Here is a 20,761-nt window from a genome sequence, read left to right on the forward strand (position 1 = left end):
TGTTTGTATTGTGCTGGAGGACTACCTTTGGGGTACCTCACAGGCAAATGTTATTTTCTTACGCACAACAAAAATAAAGAATTAAAAAAAAAAAAAAGAAACATAATAAGCTAAACACTGTTTACTCTGTTTAAATATATATCTCGACTCGTTATACCGCATTATTTTTAAAAATTATATGTAAATCCAACAAGCCACAACACTGTTATATTATGTGCATGAAACTTGAGCCTGCGGATGCCGTTGTGGTGATACAGGCACTGTTGTAACTACCTGCATATCAAAAATAAAGAAAAAAAAAAAAAAAAAAAAAAGATATGTGTAGTGCAATAAGTTTATGACAAGTTATACCCTCTTGAGATTATATATATATATATATATATATATATATATATATATATATACACATACATACATACATACACTTTAACAAAAATGTGGAGGACCATCAAATGCCAACAATTGTCTTCCTATGTCTATTTATTAAGTTCGCAATTGCTGTTGTGGAATTGCAAACGTACATGTCTAACCTAAACACAACTAAAATAAAGAATAACAAAAAAAAAAAAGATTGAAAGCTCCCAGAAATATATAAACAGGATGATCATACCCAGTTCACTCTCTTCACTTTCATTGTTCTGAGGAGGGCATGTTTCTTCGTTTGCGGCTTCCCCCTATTACAACAGATATAGAGTACACAGTAATTACTAGAATGATATATGCAAGAGTCACTTAACTAAATATTATAACATTAATAGTATATACATAGGACAGGGTACTAAGGGATATAAAGGTGTGGAGAGAGGAAAGTGTCAATATCCACTGAAATCTGCAGTTTTCCCCTTTATACAAACACACACACTATAAAGTATTGGTTTGATCTATAATAGAACCGAACACAATAGAAATGCCTATCCAAGAATTGCTTCTTATAAAAAGGACAACCGAAATCGGTTTTACATTTAATGAAACATATATTTTTACCGATTTGAGAAATATTCGCTTCTTTGTGTGTTTTAGTTTTTTTTTTTTTTGTTTTTTTTTGAGTTTTCAGCACAATACATACAATACACAAAGTGTATTATTTTAAGCATTTGGTTAAACATGCACTGGCAGTACTAATAACACCAAATTCTCACCAAGTATTCACACAGAGCAAATATCGACCAAATTTGATTTTATTGGTCAGCATTTCCCAATTGGGGTTCCGCCAAAAATATGTGAAAACAAAATAGTGGCGGGTGGCAAGGGAGCAGTGATCTCCCTGCTCAGCTCCCTCGCGAGCACAGCAGTGATGCCGGAATATGACGTTATTCCGGCATCCCTAAGAGGCACGCGAGGGAGATGAGCAGGGAGTTCACTGCTCGTTCGCCGCCCGCACGCTAGCCTTCCCACTGGACCACAGAAACTGCTCTCCAGTCACCCAGCAGCTCCACTGGACCCCAGGGACTCCATGCCAGCACTCCTAATGGTAGAGGGGCTGGGTGGAGTAAAATGTTTAACAAAAAAATTTGTGAGTATCTGTTCTTGTCAGTGAGAGAGAGTGCGTGTGTTCGCGCTCATTCGTTTGTTCGTTCCTGTCTAAGTGTATGTGCCAGTATGTATCAGTCTGTTTGTATGTATGGTCAGGATATTTTTATCGGCAGACATTTAGTGCTAAAATAGAAATCAAAAGTGTATATTGTCAGAGTCACTCAGAACAGAGCAGACTCCATTTTGCTATTTTCAGGCTAGCAAAGACACATAAATTGCCTTTTGTAACTAAACACTAGCCTGAGCTAAGGCATGCATTATATAAACAAGCCAAGTGATAAGAATGAGGCAAGGGGATGGAAGGCTATATCTAAGTGTTAATGGAATAGAAAGAATTCTAAACACAGACATTAGTGACAGAGACGATTAAGTAATCAATATTACTTTCTAAATTTTTACAAGGTCCCATTGTAAAGTAAAGGTGAAATTAATTTTATAACTGTCAATTTTAGAAATTACAACAGGAATTGTCGACGCACTGTCTGGAGAAAATCCAAAGAAATGCTTTGAACTGACAGCATTTAAGTTATAGGTAGTCATATAGATAAGCCAAATGAAGTCAAAAACTTCATCAGGAAAAGTTAACGGTTTCCTGGATAGGAAGGTTTAGTGAGGCGAGACTGTCCTCTATGGACCAAATACACACCTTCAGTTTCCTATTGGCCTTATAAAGTAATGACGTACAGAGAGTCTGGCCCTTTAAAAGTTAGGACAAAAGGAAGAGAAGTGGAAGTTGGAGTTAGTTTGGGCTTTCATATTCAGACATGCAGAGACATCCATGACAGATATTCACTCTTGGACACAACTCAAGAAACATTCCATGACACTTCGCTACCTAAGAACATCTGAGGAGAACATCTACTTAACTGGTAATTATGCTGGTTTTATTTAATTAATCTAAATTAATTTAAAATCTCATAGCATGATATATGACTGGATAAATCACGGTTAGATTTCAATATTTAGACATCTTAGTTAACTAAAGAATATATAATTATAAACATTCCATTCTGCAGGTGGAATTAAGAATGATGATATATTGATGTGATATCACGTGCTAGCATACCGATGTTTTTATCCAGGTGTATTGATTTGTTCTACATAAGATAAGATATCTTTTTAGGCAAATTAAAATTTGGCTTTTAGAATCTGGTAGACTATTCTTATTGGATGGTTCCAGGAAATTATTAATGAGCTGGATTAAATGTTATTTTGATTGAAAATTACATAAGAATATGATATTAAATGCCTAGGAGGATCTAGCCAGCATTGAAAGGGTTATTCAGTTAACTGTTAGCCAAGGTTTTACGACTCTTCGCTGCACTGTGTGAAGTTTTACTTTCTGTCTGTACCCTCATAAATGTCTTGACAATTGATGCTGTAGATTTTTACCGTGTTAGCCATTGGAACATGTTTTAACATAGCTGTAACGGACCGTTTCAGCAGACAAGGGGTTCAAATCTGTTTAGGCGATATGCCCCTTTCTGAGAGACAGGCACAGCTACTGCAGAACACCAAAACTCACGAATTGGATATATGTGAATGCACCAAACTCCCGAACTGCATACAAGGGAATAAGGTAGCACTCCAAACTCCCGAACTAGAACCTCACGAATTGCGAACAGGAAAAGCTCCCAAGCGGCTTACACTCCTGGCAGTCAGTCCCTATCAGCATACAGTGAATCCCCCCCCCCCCCCAAGAACGAGACAAGGCTCCGTGTTGAGGGTCAAGCAGTGGTCTGTTTATTGAGGGCTACCTGCCCCTGTATTTATGCAGGTCTCCCACCTGGTGGACACTCCCCTAGGGGACCAGATGGAAGACTGTAACAATTGTCAGACATTTAGCATTTCAGGACATACAGCAGTAAAACATCCCCACAATGCATCCTGGCTTCCTCCCCTCTGCCCTGGAGAAGTAATTCAATCATCTCCCAGGACAAAGGCAAAACTCCATTACACACGTGGGGACACAAAGACAGACTATCACTTTATAATACACAACATTACTTTTTATACATTAAACACAGACATGTAACATATCCCCAGATAGCTCAGGTCTGAGTGCACATTATTAGGTGAATGGCACTCAGACCACACGAATACAGTTTAATTGCCATGGAGCCAAAAGTCTCTAATTACACTAATATGCTCCATGGCATGGCTATCTGGGTTAAAACATTCTTCCAACATAAAATACCGAATTTCCATGCATTCACCAAATCCATACGAATTAGAACCAGGGGCTGGAGGTTCAGCGATGCCTGCACGTAAAAGTGTCCAATTTTGGTGCATGAAAGCCGGGCAGAAAAGCGCTGGCTGCCCGGGGAGCTCCAGAACACTGCCACCTAGTGGCCGCTAAGTGTAACAGCGGCCACCCAGTAACAAGCAATTAAGCTGCAGTTAACCGCAGCTTCAGGGAGGTAAATTGGCAGCACACTCCAGCTTCTGGGTGGCCAATTTACAGGGCCGGCCGGCTTCCCACAGCTCTGGGGAGGTTGCAAACAGGCTGTTTGTTCGGTAGATATAATCTACCGAACGGCTGTGCAGAAAGGGAGAAATAAATTATTCTGCACAGTAAAATTAACCCTTTAGCTGCCGGTCCATAATCCAAAAGGCAGCAGGCGGGCAACCAGGCTCCACCAATGCAATGTGGTGAGGTTGGTCTCATCACAATAGCCATTGTATTGCATAATCATGTTATACTAAATATTCACTGATTATTATCATGCATGCTGCCTAATATTTTATTTGTCACAATAAATTATATCTATTTTTTTAACAAATTGTGATTTTATTTGTATGGAATACATTTCACTTACATGATAACGATCTCTAAGATCTGAGAGAATTGAAATAGTGGGCGATTCGACTGTTTAATATCATCCCATAAATATTCCCACAGTATATCTGTGTGTCAGATACATATACACACTGACACAGAGATACACACTGGCGCATACAAACACAGATATAAACACCTTGACACACACCGGCACATGCAAACACAGATACACACCTTGACACACAGATACATACATACACACAGTATGTGTGTGTGTGTGTCTGTGTGTCAGATCCATACACACTGGCACATACAAGCACAGATATACACACCTTGACATAGACCAGCACATTTATTAAAAAAAAAAAAAAAAAAAAATGGCGCAATTATTATTTTTTTTTTCCGTGGGGCGGGGGGATGCTGATACATTATGTCAATGGGTCCCACAGGACAAATTAATTGGGAACCCCTGCTATATGTTATTCTTTAAAGCCCAATAATGACATGCTGCTACACTGACAGGTGGCAACAATATCAGTTTATAAAAAAAAAAAAAAAAAATGATATTGTTACTTATTTTTTGCTCTTATCCTTCTTCTACAGAAGCACAGGCCAGGCATAATCTGGATGTGTTAAGAGTGTTCTCTCTCTATCTTGAAAGAACAAGCTTTTTCCATAAGTCTTTTTTTTTTTTTTTTTTGTGAGGGCGATGTGGCCTCCATCTCCACCTTGAGACAGTGGGTGGTAGCAGCCATCTGGAAGGCTTATCAATGCCAATCTCTACTTGTACCGAAGGACATCAGGGCACTCTCCATTCGTGCAGTTGCAGCATCTTGGGCTTTCGTGGCAATGGTCTCTGCTGATTCTTTATTTTGGTTGTGCAGGTGGTTACAGATTATTAACAGACGCCACAACAGCGTATTTCAAGGTTACAGTAGTTATGCAGTGGCGTGATAGTTTGCACATTTTTTATTATTATTGTATAATGTATATCTTGTTTAACGAAACGGTTACAATTGTCAAAATATGATTAAATAGCGTAAACTAAAACAAAATAAGTAATGCTTGTCGGTGTGTACATCGGCATTTGTGTTAAGTGAACTGCTTTACATATGGGGCTTAATCTTCGCCAATGAGACCGTTTATTTGCTAGATCAGGAGTTGGTCACAGAGGGCAATTATCAAGCTGTTAGCGGTTTTAAATGACATTTGGCTGAGGTACTTAAATGTACCGCTGGGGTCAGAGGTTGGGAGGTGGAAACAAGCAGAATTAAGCCTGACTTAAGTGGCCACAGGCCGTTTTACGTAAATCAAACCCTCACAGGGGCTGGCAAATCACGTGGTATAAGTGGGAGCATGCTAGACTTCTTATGGAGCCTGTCAAATGCTATGTATAAATAGAATTGTACATGCCAAACATATCTAGGCTTTACTGTGTTAAATAATACATACATATCTAGCTTAAGAGTTTGAGGTCCTTAGTTTGAGAGGTTCATTGATAACTGGTTTCACAGTTTAACTAACTGACCGCTGAGCCACAGCACCTCCCTGTCAGTCTGTATCAATCAGCCGATGCCCACGACTGGTAGGCCGCCGCTCCAGGGTGCCGAGGGTGCTCCTTTAAAAATGTGCGTGTGTTGCCAGACCTGGATTTCTCTGCAGCGCTGCATCGTCGTCAGGTCGTTTACTCTCCAGCTCGGGTCAGATCCCTGTCCCTGTGATGTGTGTTTCTTCCGCCAAGGTGAGTTGATAGCAGGGGGTCTGTGCTTTGTTTCTCTTTGGCATTTGTAAGGGCGGATGTCAGAGTCTGGTATACTTGTTACCGTTTCCCGCCGTCTGGAGCTCCGAGGATGACTCCGTCTGGAGGCTGTTCTGGGAGCTCGAGGTGGGCCTCTGCTCAGGTGGCGTCGGGTCGCCGGGCGGATCCACGCTACCACACTTCGCATCACCAGCTTGAAGTGTCGAGCCCTGGTATGGAGCGATTTCCAGAGGCTGGTACGAAGCTGGTCCAAAAATGCTTGGGTGTGCCTGGGTGGTTTGGTGGGGGTGTTCTGAGCCGCCTTCTCTCGTAGGCGCCTGGAGGCTTGTACGCTTGGTCGTTTGTTTGAGCCGCTGTGTGGGGGTAGTTGTCCCCAGCGAGGACCGGGATATCCCCCGCAGGTCCAGAGGGGGGGGGGGGGGGTAGCAGGGCATCATCCGAGTGAAACTTGTGAGCAGGACCTATGCCGGGAGATCGGCCGCTTCCCCCAGGCCTCAGGCTCCGCTCTAGTGTAGGCCGCATAGCCGGTTTAGGTGCTCCGTCCATTTGTCGGTGTGGGACAGATATCACTCTGCTCCTTGTGTGGTCTTGTTTCAGTTTTTGGGCACCTTGTGCTACTGGCATAGTGAGATTAACTAGGAGAATCGTTTTTGTGCTCGCTGGCTTGAGAGCTCTCATGAGGCATGTCTGGCCATCTTGGCTGTCAGGACCCGCCCCCCTTAAGTCCTTAACTTTAATCTATGTTGTATTGTTTTGATTTGCAGTTATTTATGTTTCTGTCCCTCCCTTTGTAGCTTGGGTATTCCCATTTGTATATGCTGCCATTATTAGCCAGAAAAGTGAAAACATTTATTCATACTTATCGTAATTTTTAATTTTCCTGATTATTTATGGCAGCCTATACTACCAGTCAATGGAGTATATTTGTAGCATGGTCTTGCTACCAGTGGAGTACCTCAGATATCTGTACTTGGACCCATTCTCTTTAATATGTTTAAAGGGACACTCCAGGCACCCAGACCACTTCTGCTCATTGGAGTGGTCTGGGTGCCAACTCCCACTACCCTTAACCCTGCAAGTGTAATTATTGCAGTTTTTTCATAAACTGCAATAATTACATTGCAGGGTTAACTCCACCTCTAGTGGCTGTCTATTAGACAGCCACTAGAGGTCACTTCCTAGTTTCTAGCACAGGTTTCCTGTGCTAGAGCGTCGCTGGACGTCCTCACGCTGTGTGAGGACCTCCAGCGTCGCTCAAAACCCCATAGGAAAGCATTGTAATAACAAGGAGGAGCGTCGCGGAGGCGGAGACACCGGCGAGGGACATCGCTGCTGCCCCAGGTAAGTCACTGAAGGGGTTTTCACCCCTTCAGTAAGCGGGGATTGGGGGGTGGGAGGGAGAGGGACCCTCCAGTGCCAGAAAAACGGATCGTTTTTCTGGCACTGGAGTTTCCCTTTAATAGTGATGATAAGGTATGTTTTTTGCTGATGATACTAAGATATATATCAGGGTTAAAGGACCCCTATAGTGCCAGGAAAACACTCGTTTTCCTGGAACTATAGTGCCCTGAGGGTGCCCACACCCTCAAGGACCCCCTCCTGCCGGGCTCTAGGGGGTGGAAGGGGTTAAATTCACCTCTTTCTCCAGCGCCAGGCGGGGAACTCTCCTCCTCCTCATCGGCTGAATGTGCATGTGCGGAAGGAGCCGCGCGTGCCTTCAGCCAGTCCATAAGAAAGCATTTTTGATGCTTTCCTATGGACGCTGGCGTCTTCTCACTGTGAAAATCACAGTGAGAAGTGCCTCTAGCGGCTGTCAATGAGACAGCCACTAGAGGCTGTATTAACCCCATTATAAACATAGTTTCTCTGAAACTGCTATGTTTATAGAAGAAAGGGTTAATCCTAGCTGGACGTTAAGCTGAAGTGGTTTGGGTGCCTATAGTGGTCCTTTAATGTTCCAGAAGGGATAAGCCAAATAATTTAGGTAAACTAGAAAATTGGTCAGAGCTGTGGCAACAGGCATTTAATGTGGATAAGTGCAAGATAATGCATGTTGGACGTAAAAATCTAAGGGCAGAGTATAGAATATTTGATAGAGCTATAACCTCAACATCTGAGGAAAGGGATTTAGGGGTGATTATTTCAGATGACTTGTGTGACAAACTGCCATTTGCCACTGGGCATTGGAGAGGACTTATTGCTAGACTCCTGCCCTGTGACTATGGCCCTCCAGTTCTGTAACAGAACTTTACAATTACCTGGGAATATTTGTTACCAAAGTCAGCCCTTTTACAAAGACTATAACCACCCTGGAATGGATTACCTGGTTCATGTGTGAATAGGATCTGAGCGCTATTTGGTAGTTTTGTGCGCTCAGATCCCAGCTATCTGGGGATATGTGACATTTCTGTGTTTTATGTATAAAATGTGTCTGTGTGTATTTTAATGCTTTGTGCTCACCATGTGCATAATGGAGTCCTGACTCTGTCCTGGGAGATAATTGAATTACTTCTCAATTTTCTCCAGGATAGAAGACTCTGAAAATCTGTCTGGGCCAGATAGCCATGTGCCAGTCAGGGCCCAAAAGATATTTTACTAACTTCTGAACCCCTGGTCTGATTCATGCCATTTTTTGATATGTTGTTCCCCTGAATGGATTGATTGTGGATATGTAATTTGTGAATTGGATGTATGGTTTTAGAGTTATGAATGTTGGTTAAAAAGTATGTTTTAAACTGTATGTATAATTGGATTACCTCTCAGGTAATCTGTGGGATGTAACCATTGTGTGATTGGTGTATTGTAAATCCCTCACTTGCATGGGAGAATCCTTTATAAGACAGTGTGTGAATAAATCTGGAGTTCCTGTTTAACCCTCAAAGTATAGTGTTGTCTCATTATTGGGGAAGGATTTATTGTATGCTGTTCCAGTTTGACTGCTAGGAGTGTAAACCGATCCACATGTTTTTTTTTTTCCCTATTCGGCTGTATACAACATTCATATGCTAGAGAGGATTCCTATGCTTCTCAGATTCGGTGGTTGTGGTGTCTGCTGCAGTGCTTGAAGTCCTCAGAGGCGCTAGGAGCATCCGTCTGCTCAATCCTCTGCCATTTAGGAGTTACATCCCTTTGTTTATGAACCCTAGTCACACCTCCCTGCACGTGACTTGCACAGCCTTCCATAAACACTTCCTGTAAAGAGAGCCCTATTTAGGCTTTCTTTATTGCAAGTTCTGTTTAATTAAGATTTTCTTATCCCCCGCTATGTTAATAGCTTGCTAGACCCTGCAAGAGCCTCCTGTATGTGATTTAAGTTTAATTTAGAGATTGAGATGGAATTTACCTTAAATAATTGTATCTCAATCTCTAAATTGAACTTTAATCACATACAGGAGGCTCTTGCAGGGTCTAGCAAGCTATTAACATAGCAGGGGATAAGAAAATCTTAATTAAACAGAACTTGCAATAAAGAAAGCCTAAATAGGGCTCTCTTTACAGGAAGTGTGTATGGAAGGCTGTGCAAGTCACATGCAGGGAGGTGTGACTAGGGTTCATAAACAAAGGGATTTAACTCCTAAATGACAGTGAATTGAGCAGTGAAATTGCAGGGGAATGATCTATACACTAAAACTGCTTTATTTAGCTAAAGTAATTTAGGTGACTATAGTGTTCCTTTAAGCATGTGTGGGATATCATAGCTATAAGATAAGGATGAATGAGAGAGTATTTAGAAAATTGGGCTGTCTAGATGGGCTAGATGGTTCTTATCTGCAGTCACATTATATGTTACTAACCCACAAATCAATTTAATTACTGGGGTCCACTAACTAGAGCAGTGATAGCCAACCTGGCCCCTAATGCTAACTAGTAAGAGATTCAAACTTTCATGGTGGACAGCACTGGGTTTATCTACGACACTCTGTTCTCCAGCACCTCCCTCCAGCCATTGAGAGAGACCTCAAACGCTCATCATGCGTGTAGGCCTCCATTTGCTAAATCTCTCTTGATGGCTAAGAAAATGTGTGCGGCTGCACTCCTGATCGGGATGGACGGAGTGTGATGATGTAACACGATGGAAGAGATGGGGAGCTACTTAATGCATTGTGAAAATAGGGACAGGATTCTTGGAGTTTAGATTGGCTGTTTTTTTTTTTTTTTCCATTGGTAAGCTAAGTTCTGTTATTTTCTGTTTACTTAACATAAAATAAAAGAAAGGAAAAAAAAAAAAAAAAAAAAGGAAAGGAAGGAGAAAATAAAGAGAAAGGAAAAAGATCCCTGATATATAGATATTCCTTTTTACGGTTTAATTTTTTGTTGTTGGCTAATAAAGTGGGCTTCCTAGTTGAGCCTTCCTGCTGTGGTTGCAATAAGGAGAGAAAAAGAAAAGGAGAGAATAAAAACAAAAAAAACACAATGGTGACATGTAACAAAAATGGCCACCTAATACAGTGTCACGAGCGTGGGCTATAGGCCCAGCCAAGACAGTGGGGAGAGTGTGGAAGTGACAGGGTTAATGACACCAGACCCCTGGTTACCTGTTGCTACTCCCAGCAACCACTCAATTAACCCCTGCAATCCCTACTACAATAGCCCGGTAGTACACACTTTACTGCCACCACCAAGACCTTTAAACCCGGGCGTCTTGGGTTACTCCACGCACAGGAGAATTATAGAATCACAGTTCTACTTTTACTGATCAAACACATATAATTAACCCTTTTTGGTAACGTGTTTACCTGAGCTTTCCTTTGGAGAACAGAGACACAAGCTGATTAAGTAAACAGTTAATCTGACAAAAAGGATTTACAGTGCCGAGTACAAAATACAGAAATAAATGACATACAGATAACAAATTGCAAAACGGTACATAAAATAAAATAGGAAAAAAACACAAACAATTCCTTACATGTGTCTACCGCATATAGAATTCTTGTGGGAGTCTTAGATGGTATAGGTCTCCTAGAAGTTGCTGACCAAAAAAAATGAACTCCATGGATAGTCCAGGACCCTAAACTAGGTGTTTCTCAGTGGGCAGAACCCTGGGGGGAGGGGGGGGGGGAGGGGGAATCAGAGGGGGTTGGTCTGGCAGTTTATTGCCCACTCTATGCAATTCCCTGTGTCCAGCTCTGGTGATTGTGGCGAAACCGACCTCGCCACGTGTCCTTGGAGGGGGCTGCTTGCCCGCCTCTTGCCTTTGGACTATGGACCAGACTTTATGTGAATGTGTTAACCCAGATAGCTATGCCATGGAGCCCATTCGTGTAGTTAAAGACTTCGGCTCCATGGCAATTGAACTGTGTGAATAGGATCGGCGCGCTATTCGGTAGTTTTGTGCGCTCAGATCCCAGCTATCTGGGGATATGTGAAATGTCTGTGTGTTATGTGTAAAAGGGGACTTTATGTATTTTAAAGTGTTTTATGTCTTTTTGCAACCATGTGCTCAATGGAGTCTGCCTCTAGCCCTGGATAATTGGATTACTTTCCCCTTTGTCTCCAGGATAGAGGCCTCTGTAAAACCTGTTTGAGCCAGATTGATATGCTGCCAGTCAGGGGAACAAAATATACTTTTACTAACTTTTGAACCCCTGGTCTGATCCATGCCAATTTTGAATATGTTGTTCCCCTGAATGGATTGATTATAAAAATGTAAGTTTTATTCATGTACTATGTAAAATCATAAAGTTATAAAAATGTGTAAGTTTTAGCTTGGAGATAATTGAGTAGACATAGTAGGAAACTCAATTATCTCCCAAGCAGAGGGGAGGGAAACTGTGGGCTGTACTATTATTATTGTTATTGGTTGTTTTATACCTCACCCTGGGTGTGTTCTGTTTGTACCTGACTGTAATAAAAACCAGGCTGGGATTGCCAGCCTTAGTTCCTGTTTTACCATCAAAGTGAAGTGTTGTCTCATTATTGGGGGAAGGATTTATTGCATGATGTTCCAGTTGACTGCTGGGAGTGTAAGCCTATTCGTATGGTTCCTATTCAACGGTCTACAGCATTCCTATGCTTGAGAAGATTCAATGCTGCATCGGTTCGGTGTTTGTGGTGTCTGCCAGAGTGCTTTGAGTCCTCAGGAAGCGCTAGGAGCATCCATTAACGGAGGTACCCAGTTGGGGTGCCAGGCGATCCGTTACAGTGATGGCTGTCTAGATGTTTTATGGTCTAGGCCTGGTGCAAGATCAAAGACCACAATAAATGTCATCCCAAGGTTTACAAAAAAAAACAAAAATACAAAAAAAAAAAAAAAAAACTCTTAACATATCAACACACATCAAACACCAACTCATGCTTTTGGCATGACATACAGCGTTGTTGTTGGCATATGTAATAAAAGGGAAAATAGAAAATATAAAAGAAAGCCCTCAAAAAAGATACTTAAGTGGGCAGTAGGTATTAAAAGGTTGACTACCCCTGACCCAGAGCATTTCTCCCTCTCTCAACTCAGTGTGCTCGCAGTGTGTAGTATCTGGTGTGTGCACACTGGCTGTAATTAATGTGTATGGGGTTTGTGGAATGTGTGTAAGGATGCAATAGGTTTGCACCACACCACCCTTGTTCCTGCTTACCTTTCTTGCAGGAAAGGGCAGGGGGCTATGATCCTTGGTGACCCAGAAGGGGTTGAAATTACATCATGATTTTTTTTTCTTTTTTTAAGGGAAGGTAATGAACACTAGAACTAGGAGGGAAGCTCAGCAGCAAGCAGAAATGATGCTGCTGCCGAGCCCGATGCGGACCCCCCAGCATACAGTAGTACAGCCGGGGTGGAAGGTAGAACAGCCCAGACACCCTTTGGGCGCAAAGCTCAGCAATTTTTCCCCCACATTTCATTGCTCATTAGTGAGTGCAGAAGTGTGAGGGAGTGATTACTGTGTGTTGCACCCAATGGCCCAGCCGTGTGTCAGCCTTATTGCATGGCTACAGCAGTCTTAAAGTAAAAAATAAAATAATCTTGCCCTGAGCCCAGAACACATTTCATGGCATTGGGCGATAGGATTTCCCATCCTTGATTCTGGTGTGCTCTGTTTACACTCCTTCTCAAGGCATTGCCGTACTGTTCGTACGGACATGTCCATAAAAACGGAAAATGCCCAGGATGTTTGTAGTTTGAATGCTATTCAGTGGGTGAATTGGCACATTGTGTAGTTTTGTATCGGAGGGCTGCAATTGTTTTTCTTTTAGTTTAGAACTACTAACACTGAGGTAGCAAAGCAGGGGGTAGAGGTGACAGCAGCACAGAGTTTGTCTACTTTAATGCTTATAGGTACTGCAGTGACTTATACTTAAAGGACCACTCTAGGTACCCAGACAACGTCAGCTTAATGAAGTGGTCTGGGTGCAAGGTCCAGCTAGGGTTAACCCATTTTTTTTTTTTTTTTTATAAACATAGTTTCAGAGAAACTGCTAGGTTTATAAAAGGGTTAATCCAGCCCTCAAATCCTCTAGTGGCTGTCTCATTGTCAGCCGCTGGAGGCGCTTGCGTGATTCTCACTGTGAAAATCACAGTGAGAGCACGCAAGCGTCCATAGGAAAGCATTGATAATGTTTTCCTATGAGACCGGCTGAATGCGCGCACAGCTCTTGCCGCGCGTGCGCATTCAGCCGAATGGGAGGAGAAGAGGAGGATCGGAGGAGAAGAGCTCCCCGCCCGGCGCTGGAAAAGGTAAGTTTTAACCCCTTTCCTCTCCCCAGAGCCCGGCGGGAGGGGGTCCCGGAGGGTGGGGGCACCCTCAGGGCACTATAGTGGTCCTTTAATATCATTTTTTGTGGCCATTTTCTTATAAATTTCCTTTACTGGTAATGGGAATGATATCATATCAGGTTTATTGTATTTTGGAGTGGAGTGGGCCTCTGCACCCACACTGTGATAGTGGCTTTTGAACAAATAGAAACACTTCTGTTTAATTACAGTTTTCTATATATTGGGAATGGTGGAAGGAGCCAAATACTGATGTAACGGAGCTCCCTGTATCCCTGGCTGGATCCCTCCGCCAAGGACCGCTTCCTAGCTGGAACAGGGGACAAACCGCAGCACTTCTGCCCACAGTCAGCGTGGCTGGAACCGCTCCCTCCTGGAGGTGAATGGGGAACTCGCACTATCCACCCCCAGGCACTGGACGACACTCAGTCCTGGGAGCTCTAGTCCTTACAAGAACTTCCCCAGTTGAATCCTCCATATATAGCGCAGAGGAGGCTTATGCCCTGTTAGTGGCCAACTGACGTCGAGAGTGACGCAGGGGACAGGGACTATGTGCCAGATACTGCAGGACCATCAGGGGAAATCGACGATTTCCCCTAATGCGGAACATGGTGCAGATGACTGGGTACCCCCTAATAATTTTTGCCCAGACATCCCAGTGTTTACAGCCAATCCTGGCATACAGGCTGACCTGTCTGCCTATAGTGCGCTGGATGTTATGCAGCTGTTCTTGTGGGATGAGATTTTTGGGGAGATAGTCACCCAGACTAATCTCTATGCAGAGCAATATCTGGCACGCAATCCAGACTCTCTTATCTCCAGGGAAGAGAGAGATGGAACCCAACCAGTGTGCCAGAATTGAAACAATTCTGGGCACTGACCATGATAATGGGGCTAATTAACCCCTTAAGGACAGAGCTTCGGAAGCTTGTCTTTCAGTTTATGACAACGGCATTTTTTGAATTTTTTTGCTGTTTGCGTTCAACTGCAATTTGCATTTGACTAATTTATTGCACCGACGCATATTATATACCTTTTTTAAAGGACAGAAAGGGCTTTCATTTGATGTAACATATATATATATATATATATATGCTTATTTATTATAAAAAAAAATACAGAAAAATGCAAAAAAAAAATGAAAAATTTTGATTTTTTTTTTTTTTTTTTTACAGTTTTTGCAATAATAATGTGTGCCTAATTAGTGCAGGTTAAGGAAAGTAATTAAAAATGAATTCATTTAGTTGTTCTGATTTACAGAATATATAATGTGTCTGGGATTTTCAGTTTTTTTTGGTAGTTACAGGTCACAAAGCACAAGGAGTAAAATAAACTTTTAATATGGAGCGATTTTAGAATTTGGTATGTTTGTCTTGTAAGCTTTATAGCCATAAAAGAAAACAAAATTGCCACACAAAAGTATATATTTATATAAAGTAGACACCACAGGCTATTTACCTAAGGTTGTTTTGACACTTTATACGTAGCCATTTTACCGCCAACCTCTGCTAAATATTGGAGTAAAATTGTGTTTTTTGGGGGTTTTCGCACACAAACTTATAACAAAGAACTTCTCATGTGTATTTTGTAAAGTTGGTGTGTGCTATTCCTGTACAAAGTTTTATTATGTGTTCAGTTACTTCTGCTGAGTACAACGGTACCCCCATTGTATGTCTTTGGCACTATTTCGTGAAGCTATTGTGCCATATAGGATACCTGTCCTTTTCAGTATTCACAGTAGAATTTTGAGAGACGGATTTAATGAGCCTATGCTTCCATTTGGGGTATTATAACAGTTTGACTGTTCAAAAAAACCCCACAAAGGCCTACCATTTGTAAAAGTAGACAACCCAGGGTATCTCATAAGGTGCATATTGTGCCTTAACATGCCCCCATTTTTTTTTACCATTACATGCCAAAGTATGTGGTAAAAAATAATGTTGTGCATTTTTTACATACGGATTGCATTTTTGCTGGGCATTTTGTATATTTCATATGCGCCACTAAGTTCAAACCCCCCAAATTATGCTCAGCTAAGTCTTCTGAGTAAAAGGACACCCCCATTGTATGTCTATGGCACTATTTTGTGAAGCTACAGTGCCATATAGGAGACCAAGCCATATCAGTTTTGACCGAACTTTGAATTTTGACGCCGGGCCTATGTGCAATTTCCAAGCATCTTCGCAGGTTTTAAATTCAAACTACCCCACAAAGGCCTACCATTTCTTAAAGTAGACACCCCAGGGAATGTCAAAAGGCATATTTTGAACCTTAGCGTGGGATCATTTTTCCGCTAGCGTGTACCAGGTGTAGTGGTAATAAGCATTTTTTTCTGCCTTTTTGACACACAAAGTGAGTTTGCACAGTATATTTTGCAAACCATATGTGTACTACCACTGTATAATACTTCATATGTTGCTCAGCTATGTCTGCGGAGTACAAAAATACCCCCGTATGTACCTTTGCCAGGTATATGTGGACATCGGAGGGGCACATTTGGGACACAGCCATTCCATTTTTTTTTTCCCCAACTTTCAATTTTTATGCTGTGCCCATGTCCCATTTTAGAGTATTTTACCAGGCTATATAATCCAAATACCCCATAAAGCCATACCATTTCTTAAAGAAGACATCCCAGGGTATTTCAAAAGGCATATTTTGAACCTTAGCGTGGGATCATTTTTCCGCTAGCTTGTACCAGGTGTAGTGGTAATGAGCGTTATTAAATGTATTTTTTTTACTTTTTAAAACTATTTTTTAAACTTTTGTTTTGCTTATTATTTTTTTTAAAGTTTCCTAAACTTTCGCAAAACTTTTTTTTACAGATTTAACATTTTTCTAAGCTTTTTTTTTACGTTAACCCCTAACTAGCAGTAAGCAGCACTAACAGTAAATTCCCCATTTTCCCATAACTCCCACCCACCCCAGCTAGCAAAATATTTAATTATACAATATCTAAATTAGTTAATTAAATAAAGGTAACCTCTGAGGGTTAAAAAATAAATAAAATTTCATAGTCAGGGGTTAAAAAAAATTAGATCACAGTATAATACTGTGATCTGTATTTTGATCACTGTAGGCAGTGATCAACTGGCAGGGAAGGGGTTAATTTTTATTTGGACTAGGTAAAGGGTTTATGTTTTTCAATTTTTTTACTTAAACATTATTAAAACTTTTTTTTAACTTTTTAAAGCTTATTTTTAAACTTTTTTTTAACGTTAACCCCTAGTTAGCCTAATACTAAATCCCCCAATTCCCCACTAACTTCCACCCTCCCCAGCTAGCTAAATTTATAATTTTAAAATATTTAAATTAATTAATAAAATAAATTTAACCCCTGAGGGTTAAAAAAAAAAAAAATAATAATTAACCCTCAGGGGGTTAAAAAAAAAAAAAAAAATCAGATCATAGTAAAATGTAATCCCTGCCAATTGATCACTGTAGTCAGTGATCAATTGGCAGGGAAGGGGTTATTTTTTTATTAAAATGGGTAAAGGGGGGTGGGATTTTAAATAAACTTTATTTTTTTAACACCAGGGGGCAGGATCAACACTGATCCGTCTCCCTGCACTTCACACTGAACCCGGAAGTGCAGGTGAGTATACAGAGCACATGTGCCCGCTCAGACATGCTGTCAGAGCGGGCACATGTACTGGGGCAGCCGGATCCGGTGCTCCCGGTCTGCCTCTAATGCAGAGGCAGACCGGAGCACAATTAACCCCACGATCGCCGCGATTGCGGCGATCTGGGGTTAATTTTAACGGGTGACGGACGAGGTCCGTCACTCGTCATTAACGCATTCCCCTGAGTGACGGACCTCGTCCGTCACTCGTCGTTAAGGGGTTAAAAAGCCCACAATTAGGATGTATTGGTCTAAACATCCTATTTGCAATACCCCCATTTTTGCCGAGACAATGACGAGGGAAAGATTTGAAGACATACTAAGATTTATGCACTTTAGTGACAATAACAAGTGCCCCCCAAAAGGTGATCCGCAGTATGATCTTTACAAAATATGCCCTTTAATTGCCCGCTTTAACAGTAAATTTGTCACTATATATACCCCCAATAAAAACATTTCCATTGACTAGTCCCTCATGAAGTTTAAGGGAAGACTGGGGTTTAAACTGTTTGAAAGTGGCAGTGGCTACGTATACACCTTCCGTGTATACGAAGGAAGGGATAGCCACCTTGATCCCCTAGGTTGCCCAGATATAGTAGGGACAAGTGGGAAAATTGTCTGGGACTTAATAAAGGTTATCATCTATACATTGATAACTTTTATAATAGCATCCCACTGTTAAAAATGTTGTACTGCTTTGAGACCGTGGCCTGTGGCACTATTCGGAAGAGTCGCACAGGTTTCCCAAAGGCTCTAGCGAACAAAAAAATGAAAAGGGGGGAAACAGCAGCTCTCTGCCAGAATGAACTGCTGGCACTCAAGTACAGGGATAAAAAGGATGTTTTCATCTTAATCACCATCCATGGTGAAAACACTCGGAGGGTCGCAGTTCGTGGCAGAGACAAATGTAAACGGGTGCCAGTCTGCTTACGGCAATATAATCGGCATATGGGGGGTGTTGACCTGTCCAAACAACTGATTCAGCCGTATTTGATCATGAGAAAGAGCAGGGCATGGTATAAAAAAGTGGGCATATACCTGATGCAGATGGCAATCCACAATGCCTATGTCATTTTTAAAAAGGCAAATGCTGGGCTGAAAAGCACTTTTCTTTCATTCCAGTTTGAGCTCATTTCTGGGCTGCTAGAATGCCACACAAGGAGACCATCAGTGGAGCCTAGCAGAGGAAGGGAGGCAGGTCACTTCTGCTTTAAGATTCCACCAACCCCTAAAAAAACAAAACTCCCAGAAAAGGTGCAGGGTGTGTTACAAGGGAGGCGTAAGAGTTGAGACTAGCTATTACTGCCCTGATGATTTTTAGTCATCTGTCTGATTGGTTACCGAATCTTGGCTTGGTCTACCGTTTATCCTGTCTTCTCTGATCCTTGACCTCGGCTTGTTCTATCGTTGTTCCGTTTCTCTTTACTCCTTTGACCTCGGCTTGTACCTTGACAATTCCCTGCTTGTATAGCCCAGCCATTCTAAGGACCGGTATTACAAGTTTCTCTCTCTGTGGTCTGTGTTTTGGTTTCGGAATCCATGACAGTTTTGCCCGGGACGCAGATGACTGGGTACTACCCCCAGATAAGTTTACCCCAACTATTCCCCCTTTTCACAGCAAGTAGTATGCACTGGTTCATAATTTGAATTGATGAGCTGCTTATACTTAACATTTATGTGGCCTTTTGAGAGACAATTTGCAGTCCTGAGCTTCTAAAATGAGACTTGGGCCCAGCATCCACTTTTGAAAAATATGGAAGTGGTGTGTGTCTCCAATGTGCCCCTTCAACATCCACATAACCCTGAAAAGGGTACACATGGGGGTATCGTTGCACTAAGATGACATAGCTGAGCAACGTATTTGGTGTTATACTGCCATAGCACACATAAGGATTGCAAAATATACAGTAACATCTCCAAGTGTGTGTCAAAAAGGCAGAAAAAATGCTAATTGCAACTAGACTTGGTACAAACTAACAAAAAAATTATCCTACACTAAGGTTTAGAATATACCTTTTGGGGGGGCGTGGCCTGACCGCGGAGCTGAATGGCTGTGCACTGATACAGCTCCCTGCAATCCGTCGGGCAATCCGCATCAATCCGAGGCAATAAGCAAGAATGGGAAACCCTAAAAAGAATCAAGGTACACAGTGCACCCCAGGGAAGCCCTGTGGGCATAAATTGGGCACATTAACCGGTTATTTCACCGAGTCGGCAGACCGCGAGACGGAGGCCGCAAACCACAAAATGGCGCCGGCCGACACTCACACTAATTTAGACTCCATACCGCAAAGCCCAGCGGCATCGGATACCTCCGATAGATCCAACGAACACCCCAGGGACCTGGAGTTAAGAGAACTCATTAAAAGCTTACCTTCTAAAGCTGACATAGCCTCCATGATAAACAAAATGGAGTCATCCTTCCAAGTTAAACTAGACGCGATCAACTCCAATCTGCAACAGATAAACCACAGAGTTACTGACCTAGAGGAAGAGAAAGATGCACAACAAGCCCAAATGGTCCACTTTTCCTCAGTAATGGACTCTCAAATGCATTTTATGTCTGATATGCAGAGACAAATCGATGACCTCGATAACAGAGGACGGCGCAACAATCTGAGGGTAAGAGGGCTCCCAGAATCCCAAGGGGAAGACCTTATAGCCACGCTTACTGATTTATTTAATCTAATACTTGGAAAAGAGTCTGATAACAATTATATCATTGATAGAGCGCATAGATCTTTAAAGCCCAGAGGTCCAGCAACAGAGCTACCACGTGATGTTATATGCAGATTACATTACTATACAGAGAAAGAGAGTCTTTTGAAGGCATTGAGAGACACTAACCCTCCCTTACTATACAGAGGACACGCAGTACAAATATTCCCTGATTTGTCCTGGCTCACACTACAAGCAAGACGGGCCTTGAAACCGGTAACAGAACAATTACGCAACCGTGACATACGCTACAGGTGGGGTTTCCCCTTTGCCTTAATAGTAACCCACAAAGGCACTACGTACTCAATCACGTCACACCTGGACGTCCCACCGTTCCTAAGAGCACTGGAGATTCCCGAAGTGCCAGTGATGGATTGGTACGTCCCTTATCCACAACAAGATCCATTGCATCGCCCAAAGGGGATTACACCACTGAAGAAGAGGAGAACAGACCCAAGATTCACTTCCCCAATGAGGACGCCGATGCGAGAGAAGAAGTAGCTGATCTGATGCAAAAATGACCAAGTCGCTGTGCCCAATCACCCATAAATTTGTTCCCCTCCCCCCCCTCCCCCATTTCTTCCCTGCCTCCTTTTGACAGACCATCCGTACCCACTATTCTCCACAATCTCTATTAGGACATAC

The 20,761-nt window shown here is 42.1% G+C and overlaps 1 protein-coding gene across 1 annotated transcript in view; it reads right to left on the reverse strand.

Moving 5' to 3' along the window:
* The window catches only part of LOC134569254 (hsc70-interacting protein-like), a 92,947-nt gene that overhangs the window by 13,240 nt on the left and 58,946 nt on the right, over positions 1-20,761 (reverse strand). The window contains exon 3 of the mRNA XM_063428169.1: positions 611-674. Within this exon, the coding sequence (XP_063284239.1) occupies positions 611-674 (64 nt within the window). The remainder of the gene's footprint in view (positions 1-610; positions 675-20,761) is intronic.

This window comes from Pelobates fuscus, chromosome 7 (assembly GCF_036172605.1).
Source record: "Pelobates fuscus isolate aPelFus1 chromosome 7, aPelFus1.pri, whole genome shotgun sequence".
NCBI classification, from domain to species: domain Eukaryota; kingdom Metazoa; phylum Chordata; class Amphibia; order Anura; family Pelobatidae; genus Pelobates; species Pelobates fuscus.